Below are 13,771 nucleotides of genomic sequence, written 5' to 3' on the forward strand. Positions count from 1 at the left end.
CCTAATTGAGTCCTGATGATTTGTTCACAGTCCTTGAAAAGCCCAAATGTTAGCAAGGCTCTGACGCGTCAGAAAACCCACCCTGTCTCCAAGCTGACAGGCTATAGAATATTTTGCTTTTTCTTCTCTTTGGACTACTTCTCTCTTACTTACGCTTTATATATTCTTCTTTTGCAGTAACAAGCCTCACCTGCTTTCACGGGCTACTGAAAGTTCCGTAAGACGCCAGAAGTGAGACTAAACACTGCCCAGCCTTCAGGTGCTGAAGGCGACGGCGCGCTCCCTGTCGTGACACTTCTCTAGAAGGTAACTTTCTGACTAATGTCCTAAAAACCTCAGAGGTTACAGTTTCAGAGTAAAACTGCACCTTAACTCCACTCCCATTTAAGAGATATCCACACGCTTCGGCCACCCCCACGTTATCCAGAAGACAGGCACGTTCTCAGAAAACGGAAGCTGGCCTGACGTAAGGTGTACCAGCACCTGGCCACCCAGGGATGCTGGGGCCCTGGTTCGGCCCCGTCACTGGTTATGCTGCTACGTTGTTTCTGATGTCATCTGTGACTTTGGTAAAAGCAAGCTCAGAGTAACAGCTTACTGCCGAGTTACCAAGTGCCTCTAAGCATGTTTTAAATTCAGCGTCAGAAGTACCCTTTGGAGGATTTAAAGCCCGAGAAAGGTTGACTCCACGGAACGCTCACGCATCTGTCCTGGGGCAGCACGGTGTCCTCCATGGCCACGGGGGCCGGCCGGGTGCCTGGGTGGGGCTCCTGCCCCCTGCTCGCTGTTCAGTCCCGGGCAGTTCTGCCAACCCCTCTGTGGCTGTGTCCTCCTCGGTAAGGGGATAACGACAGTTCCTAAATGTTTAGCACGGTGCCTGTAAATGCTCGGTGCCACCTAGTGCTGGATATAAAGCAGCCACACCACCGTGTGTGTGTGTCCACACGCGTCACAGATGACATGTGATCGCTAAACCACCGCGGGCACGCGCTTCTAAGATCAGTCAGCACTCTCATGCACTGCGGCAACTAGCCCTCAGCTCCCCTGCGAGGCGGGCAGAACTTAGGTTTGCCCTTTACAGACGAGAAGCCCAGCCCACCCAGGGCCCCTAGGAGCGGCGGCTGCTTTCTGGGTCCAGCGGGAGGACCGGGCTCGGGCTCCTCACTCTGGAGAGCAGGGAGGGCTGCCGCACTTCCGCGTGTGTTAGGCAACCTCCTCCTTCCACAGAAGGGCCCCTGGGGCTGCATTTCTCCCAGAACTGATCTCCAGCCTTCAACTCCACATGACAGGGAAGAAAGCCTGAAGAAAAGGCTATAATTCAGCCCCTACCTCGTGCGGGCAGCGTTGGGCACCCCCAGCAAATACTCAAGAGGGCATCGTGGAACACTGGGCCAGGCTCAGCTCCCGGCTCCTGGCTCCCGGTGGCCCTGCGCCAACACTTCGGGGCGGGACCTGCCGCCCTAAGACACTGCTTTGGAACATGAAGTCGCGTAGGGAACTGAGGCACAGCGGAGATGAGCCGGGCACTGTCAGAGAACGCAAGAACATTTGCCCCAGCCCCACGGCTTGTGCCTCCTTGGCCTGGGTGACCGGGGTGTGGGCGGAGGGTAAGCATCCCAACAGCCTGACCCCCGACCTGAGCTGAGCTGTGCAGAAGGGCTGGCGATCGCGCTGGAACCCTGGAGACTTCAGTGAGGTAGGTGGTATCAGCCCCACGTACAGGTGGGCAAACTGAGGCAGAATGAAATGCAATAGCTCGCTTTTAATAACAGCATACAAAATCTGGAGAAAGCCCCAAAGTAAGTCCCCTGTTCCCGGAGCCCAGTGCAAACCCTTGGAGCACACAGAATAGAAACGGATGGGTAAACGAGCCCCCTCCTCTCCCTCTTCCCCCCTAAACGTGCAACAGGAATCCTTCAAGTATTCCTGAGGACATAAACCAGAGCAGCAGAGGCCCAGCCGACAGCTTATCCCAGTGGGGTAGGGGAGCCTCTGCTCCCGAGAAGACCCGTGGTTCTGAGAGGAGCACAGCGCGCTGTCATCACCGGAAACCTTCAAGCCGGATGGGGCCGGGCCAGACCCGGACTGGACGGCCGGCCACCCCCCTCGAACAGACCAGACCCGCCACATGGAAGCCAGTTCCTCTCTGCCTCAATGACTGGTCTGAGGAAGGGGGCCAGCACACCCAGTCAAAGGAATGAGGCCTAGGAAACCAGGGAGGATGAGACTCCCCCCACCCCAGCCCCAGGGGACAGAGTTTCTGCCTGGACCCTTCCCGGGAGGACGCCAACCCCACGTTGCACCATCCACCCTTTGGCAGAGATTCCACCTTCTCCTCTGGCTACCAAGCCCTCCCACCCGCTTCCAGTGCTGTGGGGCACACCAGCCGAGGCCCAGACGGGTTATCTCCAGGTTGGAGGTGTGTGTTGGTGGTGCTCTTTGGCTGGAAGCAAAGGCCATTCTGGCAGGATTGGGGCCTGTCTGCCCAGCTCGAGGCCCTTCTGGAACCGGGCGTGGGGTGAGGTATTCCCAGCCCAGAGCAAAACCATCAAACAGCTGTGTTCCCCAAACCCACTGATGACCAAGCAGTAAACGAGGGAGGACAGACGATCAGGACTAACTTGCACGCTGAAGGCATCGGCACAGCATTACACAATCTTAAACCGGGTTCCTTAGGCGCTGACAGTCTGACGCACTGAATGCTCCCGGCTGGGTGGTCGCCGCCGGCTGTCTGTCGGGATGTGAGCTTCGGGTCCGCTGGTCTGGACTCTCTCTGGATGCTGGCTGCTCCTCTGCTCTCTTATGGCCTTTCGGCATCTCTGGTCCTCTTTGGGTGCAGACGGTTCTCCAGAGATGGGCTGGCGGGTGACGGGGGGGCAGGCGCAGGAGCAGAGCCAGCAGGGGAGGAGGAAGAGGCACTTCAGTTTGGGCTGGTGTTCATGGAGTCGGCCCTGGCCCCGGGAGTCAGTGGCCCCGCCTGGCTCCGGCTCTGGCGCTGGGTGGTCCCAGAAGACCCCAGTGGCGGTGGGCAGGTAGGCACTTGGCAGCAGGCCCAGGCCCAGGCAGGGCTGGGGGCCCCGCGGGGGCTCCGCACACGGCTAGGTCATCAGGACGGGCTTCTGCCGCACTTCCAGGATGTCTAGGGCGGTGGGGGGCAGGGTAGACAAGGAGGTTAACACCCCGAGGGCTCCACTGACGAAGGGGGCCCACGCCCAGCAGTCCACGCGCATTTCCTCTCCCATCCCGCGGGAAGCACAGTGCTGTAGCACCTGGATCACAGAGGGGGAAGGGGCTCGGAGCAGCTGCACAGCCTGGCGAGGCCACGTGGGACGGGGCTCACACGTGGGCTGGCCTGACTCTGGAGCCACCGCCCAGTACCGCGAGGGCCGGCAGCCACTCCCGAGGGGATGGGGTAGGCGCCCGAGTGCCACCCAAAGGGGTATATTTAGGGGCTGCAGTTTCCTGAGGTCCCACCCAAAGTTCAAACTACCTGTTAAAATCCGATGCAGCGGCAAAGTGACGTAGGTTAAGTGTGCATAGAGAAGGAAATTTCCATCCGCTCTGTTCAGCTTCAGCCAGGACCCGACCAGGGAGCGGCCAGTGCCAGACAGGGACCGAGACCGCAGGTTGGTGGCATTGTGCAGATCAGCTGGAGGAGGCAAGGCCAGTCAGGCCCAGGCAGCAAGGAGAACACCTTCCTCCCCAAGTGACTCCTCCCTGGGCCAGCTCCACCCTCTGCTGGGCGCCTTAGCACCCTGGCCTGTGACCCCTGGCCCCCCTCCTGCCTCTCTAGCCCAATCCCACCCCTCAGGGCCCATTTCTGCCCCTCCAAGTTCTCCCTGACACCCTTCCCTCTCTGTGCTGCGGAGTCTTCTCCGTGGGACGCGCACATCGCCACACGGTGTCGCTTCTCCACTTCCCTCTAGCCTTGCCTGTCACTGGGACAAAGCACTGCCAGCCTGCAGGGCACAGGGTGAGGCTGAGATGACCCGTCACCATCACCCAGTCTTATGGGTCACCAGGGTAGCAGGCTGGGGTTATCAACACCCCCCTACTGATCTGGAAGCCAGCTGAGGTGAGGAAGGCATTTGCCCAAGCTCACTCAAGAGCAGGTCAAGGCCAGTGCTGTCATCTCCTGGCCCTGGCCCGGGTCTTGTCCAGCAGGCCCTCTGCCTCTGCCTCTGGGTCCTGGCAGTCGGGACCTTTCAGTGCCGTGGCCCAGCTCCGCCAATGACTTCCTGCCGCTCTTACAATGAACACGACCCCAGCCCTCCCGCTGCACAGCTAACAGTGGGCCCGTGTTGCACGGAGGGAGCAGTGGGAAGGCGCAGGTTGGCTGGGAGACGCGGCAGATTGCGAGTCGATGAGAACAGGGCTTCTGTGACCCCTGGGCAGAGACACTCAGGAGGCCACCAGATGCACAGGCCCAGGCTCGGGAAGGCCATGCGAGTCATGAGAAGGGCAGGGGAGCCCTGAGGGACACCCCACTGGAGGCTCCAGAGCGACACTGAGCTGGTCAGAGACGGCACCGAGGAGGAGAAAAGCCAGCAGAGGGAGGTGACAAAATGCACGAATAGACCAGAGAGCTCCTCTCTCAGCAGGCGTTTCTCGCACCCGCAGTGCGAACAGTCAGACCGGCAACATCTGGAAGTCTCTGAGCCCAGAAATGATGCACACGCTGCCGCCTGGGCCTCGGCCTCTGAGCGCCGAGAGCACTGGGACGAGAGCTCCTCTAGGTGGGCTTCTGTCTGTCTGTCCACAGCTCCCCCAACCCCGGGCCTGGCAGCACCCGCTCGCTCTCTAAACGAAAATGAGTGAATAAGCCAAGAGGAGAGGGGCCTCGGGGCCCAGGGGCAGGGTCACCTCCCCCGCCGTCCTCCCGGAAGAACTCCTCGCTGTCGTTGGCCGAGTGAGACTTCTTCATCTCCGCGATCCGGTTCCGGGGCACCTTCCTCTTGAGCGACGGGGAAAAGAAGGCAGGCCGGTTGTTCCGCTCGGGGGTCGGGGGTGTGCTGAAGGAGGTCACCTGGGAACAAGGAATGAGTCACCAGAGCGGCCCACCAGCGGGGTCCCAGCGCGCCCCCATCTCCTGCCTCAGACCAAGGAGACCCGCCCTGCTGAGGGCGGCCACCCTGTGGCCCAGTGGGGGACCCGGGGGAACCCGGCCTCACACACTGGTCAGGGGCTCATTCGAGCACAAAGCCAGCCCAGATGCTGACGTGGCACAAGCACCTGCCCTGCCACTGAATCCACTGAACCTTCCTGACCACCCACAACACAGGAACAAGCACCAGCCCCATCTGACAAAGAAGAAACCAAGGCGGGACAGTGACCTTGACATGCCCAAGGTCATTCAGCAGGATGGTGGCCATCCCAGGGTTGCAACCCAGGTCTTCTGCCCCTGAGGCCATGCTCTTCACTAATTTCTTCTCTTGGCCAATATGTCCCTGCCCCCTCTCCCCCAGCTTCCTTTCATAGACGTTCACTGGCCATGTGGTCCTTGCTCCCATTTCCTCCTCTCCTCTCTTTCAACCAGACTGTGAGTCACCAGCCACTCTCCACACCCACTCAGGGCAGCACTAAGCACAGGCTTATGACATTGATCCCTGCCCTCAAGGAGCTCACAGTCTGCTGGAGTTGAAAGACTTGGAAAGTGACAACCACAGACTGAATGTTGGTTGCTGAGACAGAAAAAAGGAAGCACAGGATACAGGGGAGCACAGAGGCAAAAGGAATCAACAGCCTGGGAAATCAGGAAAGGCTTCCCGGAGGAGACGCTGCTCGAGTTGGGTCTTGAAGGACGAGTAGGAGTTCGCTAGGTGAAGAAGGGGGGGAAGGGCGTTCCAGGCAGAGGGAACTTGGCCCATCTCCTCCCTCCTCCCCATGCAAACAAGAATCTGAGGAACAAGGTGAGCTGGGACTGAGACTTCGGGAGTCCCATCAGCCTCCTCGTCATGGCTCCGACATCCACCAAAGTCCCGGCGGCCGCTGGGCTCCAGATGGTCCTCCCATAAGCCAGGGAAGGTTTTTAAAAGATAAAAAACAAACACCAGAAACCACAATACACACAGAGTCTGCATTTGTCATGTGCTGGTTACAAACGACCCCTCTGGAAAAGGGGGACACGTGATGGTGAGCACAGAGGGGGTGGGGGCCTGAGCAGCCCTGGGAGGTCAGGGCCTGCCACTGACAGCTGCATGACCCTGGCGAGTCCCTCCCCTTGACCCCAGGCCTCCCTGCTACTATGGGCCGGGGCTTTCACAGGCACCGTCTCCTGCAGCCCCCGCAGCCCCCCAAGAGAGAAAGATCATCACCCCTATTTGATAGATGGGAAAAATCGAGGCTCAGGCAGGTCTAGTAACCCATGTGTGATCACTCGGCAGACATGTGGCTGGAACTGGCTCCCAGGTTTGTCCAGCCCAAGCCCAGGCCACACCTTCACAGCGACTTTCACATACACGTTTGTTAGGGTCTCAGTGGGCAATTTAGGACCAGGGAGAAGAATTAGGCTCCTTATCTCAGACATATAAACAATCTTTGTTCCAAAGACAAGAGAGGCCCTACCTGGAATTCTCACCCATCATCACAAAAAACAGCACTTACTGTTTCTGTTCTGCTTATAAAATACATTCATTGCAGAAAATTCATATCATAAAAATATTAAAAAAAAAAAACGTAGAAAGAAAACCATCCTCGGACTCCCCGCAGATGTGCGCAGTTAACATGCTTCACAGAATTAAAAGTACAGCAGCTCCACTCCCTCGCCTCGGGCGGAGCCGGCACAAACTCCCAGGAGCCATTTTCCCTCCAGCTCCTGAGGGCCCGCCCCATGCAGCTCCTCTGAGCACCCTCTACCTCAGGCAGCAGGCGTTTTCACCCCATTTCTGGATGAGCAAACTGAGGCTCAGAGAGGAGAAGGGGCCTGTCCCAGTTCACGCCAGCAGCAGCGCCTGGATCCCAGCCCACCCGCAAGCCCCTCTCCTGGCAACGAGCAGGGCAAGGCTGCCTCCCTGCCCACGGTGCCCTGACGGACCAGTCCTCGTCCAGACCCACAGCTCGGAGCAGCCCCCTTGGGAAGGCCCAACTGGGCCAAAAGCAGCCAGCGGGCTGAAGACTTTGTCCTGCCTGAGTCCTGGGCCACCCCGGTGGCTCTGGGAGTAAAGCCGCCAACGGTCTCAGTGTCCCACCCCTGGGGAAGGATGGCGGCCTAGAAAGAGCAAGGCTCAAAGGCTGGGTGCTGTCACACGGGAGCCGTGTGACCTGGGACAGCACAAGTAAACCCAGCAAGCCTGGGTTCCCAGGTCTGCAGACAGGAAAGCTCACAGCTACCCAAGGGCCACTGGCGGCCTCCCAGCAGCTCAGGCGCACGAGACCTGTAACAAGCGGCCCAAGCAGAGAGAAGGGCTGGGCGGCGCCAGGGCCTCTGCGCTCTGGCTGACCCTCACAGAGGGCTGCCAGCTCATCGTCATCCCTCTCTCTCTCTAGGGAGGCCCACACCTGCCACGTGCCCACACTCACCCAGCAGGTCCACTGAGGCAGGCGCCAGGACTCTGGAGATGGAGCCCACCTGCAGTGGCAGCCTAGGGCCCAGGCACTAACCTGCTGTGTGACCTTGGGCAAATCACCTGCTCTTTCTGAACCTTGGCCTCCACACCAGAGGGGTGAGGAGGATGACACCTACCTCCCCAGGGCTGTGAGGATCTGGGAGATGGTGGGGAGCAGGTCTGAGGGACAGGAGCCCCTCCCCGAGCCACAGCCCTTACCCGCTCGTGCATGGGCGAAGCCGGGCTGGAGTCCTCTTCGGTTCCGCAGGGGGATGTGTCACCAGTGGACACACGGCTGACCGCCATCTCAGCATGGCCCTTGCCCTGCGGCCCCTTCATGCGCACAAACTCCATGTTGCTGTACTTGTAGAAGCCAAACGACATCTTCTGTGCCATGCGGGCGGCCACACTCACCTGCGGGCAGGGGGACATGGCCTGAGTCAGGCAGGTAGGGACACCCTCCCCTGGGGACCTGAGCAGTGGTGATGACTCGCCCCTGCCTCCAGGGGAGAGGGAGCCCCGGCTGACCCCGGCTCACCCACCAGGCAGGGCGGCGCTGGGAGGCTGGAGACTTCTGGCTGCCACTCCTCTCAGCCCAGTGACCCCGCCCCACGGCAGGCCCAGCACCAGGCTGGGGACAGGGCCCCAGCCCAGCGGGACCCCCGCCCCCTTCCTCCCCACGTCCCAGAGGGAGGACATCCTCAAGACAGGGCTCAGCTGCGGGACAGCGGCCCGTCCACCGGCCTCCTCTCCCTTCAGTTCAGTCACTCAGGGGCTAGTCTCAGGAGTGTGCTCACTGGGCGGGGGGAGTGGGCTGAGGCCGCTGCGAAGAACACAGCGAAGCGCAGGCTCTCAGCCGCCTCGAGGGGCCCAGGGCCTGCAGGTGCTCTGAGGAGGGGCAGGGACAGCACAGCGTGGGGCGGGGCCTGAGGGGGGCTGCGGGTGCTCCCGGACCGCCCCGCACTCACGCGGTTGTCATACACCTTCTTGAGAGCCTCATAGCGGATGGAGCCCTGAAAGATGACCCCTTGGAACGTGTTGGTTTTGTCACTGGCCACCAGCTCCACACACACCATCTCTCCCTCCCCCACGGTCATGTCGCTGAACACCTGGGTGGGAGCAAGGAGGAGACAGGGACATCACCTGTCAGCTGCCCACCACCCAAGCCACACCCTGGCTCCCAGCCCCCACCCCTCCCACTCGCCCAGGGCTGTTGGGGAGGACTGGTCAGAAGCTCCCGTTCTGCAAGTGAACACCGAGCCACAGACGTCCAGATATTTGCCCAAGGCCACCTCCCCTCCTCCGCTCCACTGAGACCAGCACAGGAATGGGAACAGCCTACCCGCAGGGCAGGGGGCGCGTCTGGAGGGGGGTGGGGGTCTATAATGGTGACCCACATCATTCTTCCTCACGCCAGGGAGTTAAAACAGTTTTCAGGGACTATCTGGCCCGCCATCCAGGACCTCCTCTGCTCCGTCTGCGGGCGCTCAGCCCACCCGCCGCACCCCTCCGCAAGCCTCGCCGCGCGGGTGCAGCCACAGGCCCAGGGGCCGGGCAGTCATTGCTCCAGGGCTGCTGTGCAGACCGAGCCTCAAGGTCACACAGACTCAGGGTCAACTCTCAGCTCTGCCGCTGAGGAGCCGTGTGAGTCTGGCACCTAAGATGCTTCAAGACACCAACCAAACCAAGAAGAGACCTGAAGCCCCGCCCGCTTCTCCGTGAGCCCTCCCTCCCTGGGCCGACCCCTCTGCTGGGTGCCAGCTCCGCCGCCAGGGGCCCGGGCAGAGGGGGGGGGCGGCTGCGCGGCAGCCGGCAGTATGGGGAGCAGCCCCTGAGCTCCCCGGACGAGGCACCTTCTGTTTCGGGTCGCAGTTTTCCCACACTTAAAACAGAAGCTTGTTGGGGGGGAGTCTATAGCTCAGTGGTAGAGAGCGTGCTAAGCATGCAGAGGTCCCGGGTTCAATCCCCAGTACCTCCTCCAAATATAAACAAACACACACAAAACCTAATTACCATCCCCTCATTAAAAAAAAAACAACCCAGAAGCTTGGCCCAGATAACTTCTGGAGCCCCGCCCACCTCGGACATCCTAGGACCCCAAGGCGTGGGGGCCTTGTGCAGAGTTTAAGGGCGACAACGATGACTCGCCCTGCCCGGGCAGCGTGCTCTGTAGGAGTTTACGATGCATTCTCCCTTCACAAGCTCATCTGATCTTTCAACCCTGACGCTCATTTCACAGATGAGAAAACTGAGGCTCGCAGTCAGGTGACCTCACTTGCCCCGAGGCAAACAGCAGGGAGAGCGGGAGCCCAGCAGTGAGCCCACCGCCTTTCTGGAAGGGTGTGAGGCCTGAGGGAGAAGCTTCTCACGTTCCCTGAGGAGGGGGGCCTACAGGGAGACAGAGCCCACCCAGAGCCCACCTCCTCGAAGCTGTCGATCATGAAGAAGATGTTGGGGTAGCTCATCTTGGATTCCTCCCCTTTGCTGTCCATGGGATGTTTACTTGGGGATGCAAACACTTGCTGGAAGAAAGAAGATGTAGATTTAAGAACTGAGTGGGGCACCCCCCTGCGCCCAGGCCTGGAGCCACTCGATTGGGTGGAGTGTGTTGTCCAAGGTGCGGTCGCAGGAGTCACACTGCTGAGTCAGGGCCTGGCCCCAGGGACCGCCCGGGAAGGGGCTGTTCAGGTGACCTGGTTCAGGGCCCTTTGCATGGGACACAGGACCCGGGAAGCTGAATGGCTTTCTGGAGTCAGACCCTCACCTTGGGGCAGAGAAGTGGGCAGGAAGACTTATCTCCCAAAATAAACTAGCGGGCAGACAGAGGGCTGGCATCCCTAGGCTGAGCCGGCTGTCAGGAGGCCTGGGGCCCCAGCTCCGCGGCTCACCTGGGATTTCTTCTTATGGATGTGGATGTCCCCGCCGTCCGCACGCGTGCACACAGCACATGTCACCATGTAGTCCAGCTGGAAGAGAGCGCAGGATGGTGCATGTGGAGGGGTCTGTGTCTCTGGGGTCTTCCCACACCCTCCTCCCGGAGCCCAGCCCCCATTACACCCCATACCTTCTGCAGGATGAGATTGAGGCAGACGCTCTCCTCCCAGTCGATGTCAGGGTCTCCGAGACCCGGCAGCTTCTTGGAGTCCCGCCGGTACACCTCCACCTCCACCTCGGGCTCGGCCTCTGCCAGCTGCAAGGCCCAGGGCAGAGTGAGTGCCAGCCCCACCGGGGCATCCTTTCCCTGACCATTCCACCAGCCAGGTGTTAAAGCAGAAGTGGGCTCCAATTTACTCCTGGTTCTCTAGCCATGCGACCCAGAGTTAATCAAGAACTGAGTCTCGGAGTCGTCCCGAGGGCCCTGCAGCAGGCTGGGGGTTCCCAGCCTCTGTCCCACCCACATTGCTGCTCCTCACCTTGCCTACAGGCAGCCTGTCCACCCATCCACCCTCCACCACTGGTCTAGCGCAGGAAGCCCTTGGGTCGCTATGGCAACCGGGTACCAGCTGGGCTGCAGGATGGGGAGGGGGCGGGAAGCAGCCCAGGCTTGCCGCAGAGAACCGGCAATGTGCAGGCGCTGCGTTTAGGCCCACGGCACGCCTGCCAAGGGCTCCCCTTTCTTTCTGTTCTTCTGAGCAGCAGGGGCAGAGAGATTGCCTGGGAACAGCTGTGTGGTCTCCCCACTCCCCCACCCTGTGCACCTCGCACCTCCAAGCCTGTAGGGTCTCCCCACGTCGCCGCCCACCTGCTGCTTTCCAAACACTACGGGCTGACAGCACTTGGCGCAGCAGGGCAGGGCCCCATCACATCCCTCCCGCTCTGCACCTGCAGGTCCCTCCACACTCGCGTCCCTGGCCACTGCTGTCCCCCTCCCTGTCCTACGACATTCCGACCAGATGTCACCTCCTCCTCTTTGTGGGTCCCCAGTCACCCCTCATTCTTCCCAGCATCATGGCACCAACCGTTCCACGTACTCCTGGCTGGGCTGCCGGACAGGCTGGGCCAGTCTGAGGCATTCTGTGCTCCCAGGGCTCAGTGCAGGTGTTCACTGGAACATTCTAGCACATGAACAGCTAGACTGCCACATGCTCCCCTGGACTCAGGCGCCCCTCACGGACCTCAACACCTCCCCAGTCTTCAGAGGAGTTTGCACACAGCCCCAGGCCGTCCTGCTCCAAACTCCTCAGCCCTGAGTCCTAGGGCTTCTCTCCCCACAAGAAAGAGCCACCATCCGCTGGTTCTTCTCCGCTCCCACCTGGCCGCTCTGGGAACACGCATCACTGACTTCTCCTTTCTCTTTCCTGCCCCGCTGGAGAACTCAAGGCACAGTCTGGGTAAGAAAACCCTCCCTGGCTAGAGCTAAGTACAGCTAGGTCTAAGGTACAGCTGAGAGCCTCAGACAAGCTGCCCCACCGAGTCCCCTCTGCCCACATTCAGTCACCCAAAGCCCTGCTAGGGAGGCCCACTTCCTCAGCCACCCTCCTGGCCCCGTTCCCTGCCCCCTGCTGGCCCCTCCACTGCTGCCTCTGAGCAGCTCCTGCTCCTGCTCTGATCCCTCCAGTCCTTCCTCACCCACACCCAAGACCTTGCTAAATGGAACTCTGACCATGCTGCCTTCCTCAGTTTATCAGGCTCAGTGGTTTCCCAGGGTTCTGAGGATAAAACTCAAATTCCTGGGCACCACCTTCAGTGCCCACGTGACCTGCTCCCCGCCCACCTCATTTCCCGGGATCCTCACCTTTCCACCCTCAGCCGCACAGAACCACCAGCAGCCCCTGCCTCCACAGACTCCTAGACCCTCAGGCCCAGCTTGGCCATCGTCCCCTCTGCCATGGAGCACCTTTTCCCCTCCTTTCAGGCTCAGTTCACCCAAGTGGCCTCTGCTGACCCCTCCCCTGCCTTCTGGTCACTATAGTTACCATGCTGTGTTAGCTCTATGCGATGCACTTCTGGGTCCCAGTGCCCACCTGCCCTGGTGACAACACGGTCACACAGAGCAGCTGTTTCAGACACCAGATGGACACCAGATGGACACCAGATGGATACCAGAGGACCCAAGCCCACCCTGGCTCTTCCTGCGTGTCACGCAGCCCAGCCAGACCAGCCACATGGCCGCCGGCACACAAGCCGCCACGTCTCCTTTGCCGCAGGCACCAGGCCTGTCCGTGTGCAGGAAACCTGTCCTGCACACTTCGGGCTGAAAGCACAGGCAGGGAAGGTGCGAGCCCCGCTGACACGGCCCGGGGGACACTAGGCATGCTGCGAGTTCCAGACCCGCCCCCACAATGTGTGTCTGTGTCTGGCATGCAGGCTCCTTAAGCGTTTTATAGACCACTAAAGCTTCTGAAAAACATGCGAAGTTTGTTTTGTTAACTCCTCTGCAAGCTTAAACTTAGCGGATGAACACCTGAGGTAAGTCAGTCCGCCTGGGAGCCCTCGCTTTCCTCTCCTGTGAAAAGGGAACTGGTAACACCCGCCCTGCCAAGCGGCTGGGCAGACACAAGGAGACCAAGAAGCAGAGAGCGCAGCACTGAGTCTCGTCCGTGGTGAGGGCTCGGACTGGCAGGCGTCTGCATCCACAGGGCCGGGTCACCTGCCCATGGCCAGGGAGGACTCCGGACTCTGGGGTCAAATCTTTGCTCTCCCATTCATTTACCAATCCTGAGATGCTGGCCAAACCACCCAGCCTTGGGACGAGTTTCCTCCAAGGCACAATAGTGATAATAACCAGTGAAGACTAATAATGCTGTACATACATGCCCAGCCCACCCCACCATCAGGCAGCACGTGTGACCATCCCCGCACAGTTCCTGGCACCCGGCAGGTGCTAAGTGACCACCACTTCTCCTGCAGGGAAGCCCCCTCGCGCACCAGGAGCAGACCCCCCAGGGAGGCCTGGCCCAGGCCGAGCGGCACTCACCTTCCTCCCATCCAGGGCGCCCTCGCTGCCCGTGTACGCCAGCTTCCGGCGCACGTAGAAAAGCATGTCGTCCTGCCGTGGGGCCCACTTCTCCATGAAGTAGGTGGAGAACATCCAAGTCCAGAAGACGATGCGGTCATCCCTGAAGCACCCTGCACAGGGAGGCCAAGAGGAGTGAGGAGGGACGGGTCAACCTGGCCCCTGCCCCCTGCCCACCCCACACCACTGCGCAGGTCAGGAAACTGCCAACGCTCTATGGTGTTCAGAGCCCCCTTTTCCCTACCCCTGCCCCTGCCTCCCCCCTCCTCCT

At 60.5% G+C, this 13,771-nt stretch overlaps 1 protein-coding gene across 4 annotated transcripts in view; it reads right to left on the minus strand.

Moving 5' to 3' along the window:
• Positions 1 to 1,742: 1,742 nt before the first annotated feature.
• KIAA0930 (KIAA0930 ortholog) overlaps positions 1,743 to 13,771 on the minus strand; it is a 34,995-nt gene continuing 22,966 nt past the window's right edge. For all 4 annotated transcript variants that reach the window (XM_074375700.1, XM_074375699.1, XM_010960167.3 and 1 more), the window contains exons 2-10: positions 13,462 to 13,613; positions 10,609 to 10,734; positions 10,433 to 10,510; positions 9,965 to 10,066; positions 8,513 to 8,653; positions 7,764 to 7,958; positions 4,864 to 5,026; positions 3,491 to 3,649; positions 1,743 to 3,139 (exon numbers count right to left, since the gene is read on the minus strand). In XM_074375700.1, the coding sequence (XP_074231801.1) occupies positions 3,099 to 3,139; positions 3,491 to 3,649; positions 4,864 to 5,026; positions 7,764 to 7,958; positions 8,513 to 8,653; positions 9,965 to 10,066; positions 10,433 to 10,510; positions 10,609 to 10,734; positions 13,462 to 13,613 (1,157 nt within the window). In that variant the 3' untranslated portion in view covers positions 1,743 to 3,098. The remainder of the gene's footprint in view (positions 3,140 to 3,490; positions 3,650 to 4,863; positions 5,027 to 7,763; positions 7,959 to 8,512; positions 8,654 to 9,964; positions 10,067 to 10,432; positions 10,511 to 10,608; positions 10,735 to 13,461; positions 13,614 to 13,771) is intronic.

The sequence above is a fragment of the Camelus bactrianus genome, chromosome 12 (assembly GCF_048773025.1).
Source record: "Camelus bactrianus isolate YW-2024 breed Bactrian camel chromosome 12, ASM4877302v1, whole genome shotgun sequence".
NCBI lineage: Eukaryota > Metazoa > Chordata > Mammalia > Artiodactyla > Camelidae > Camelus > Camelus bactrianus.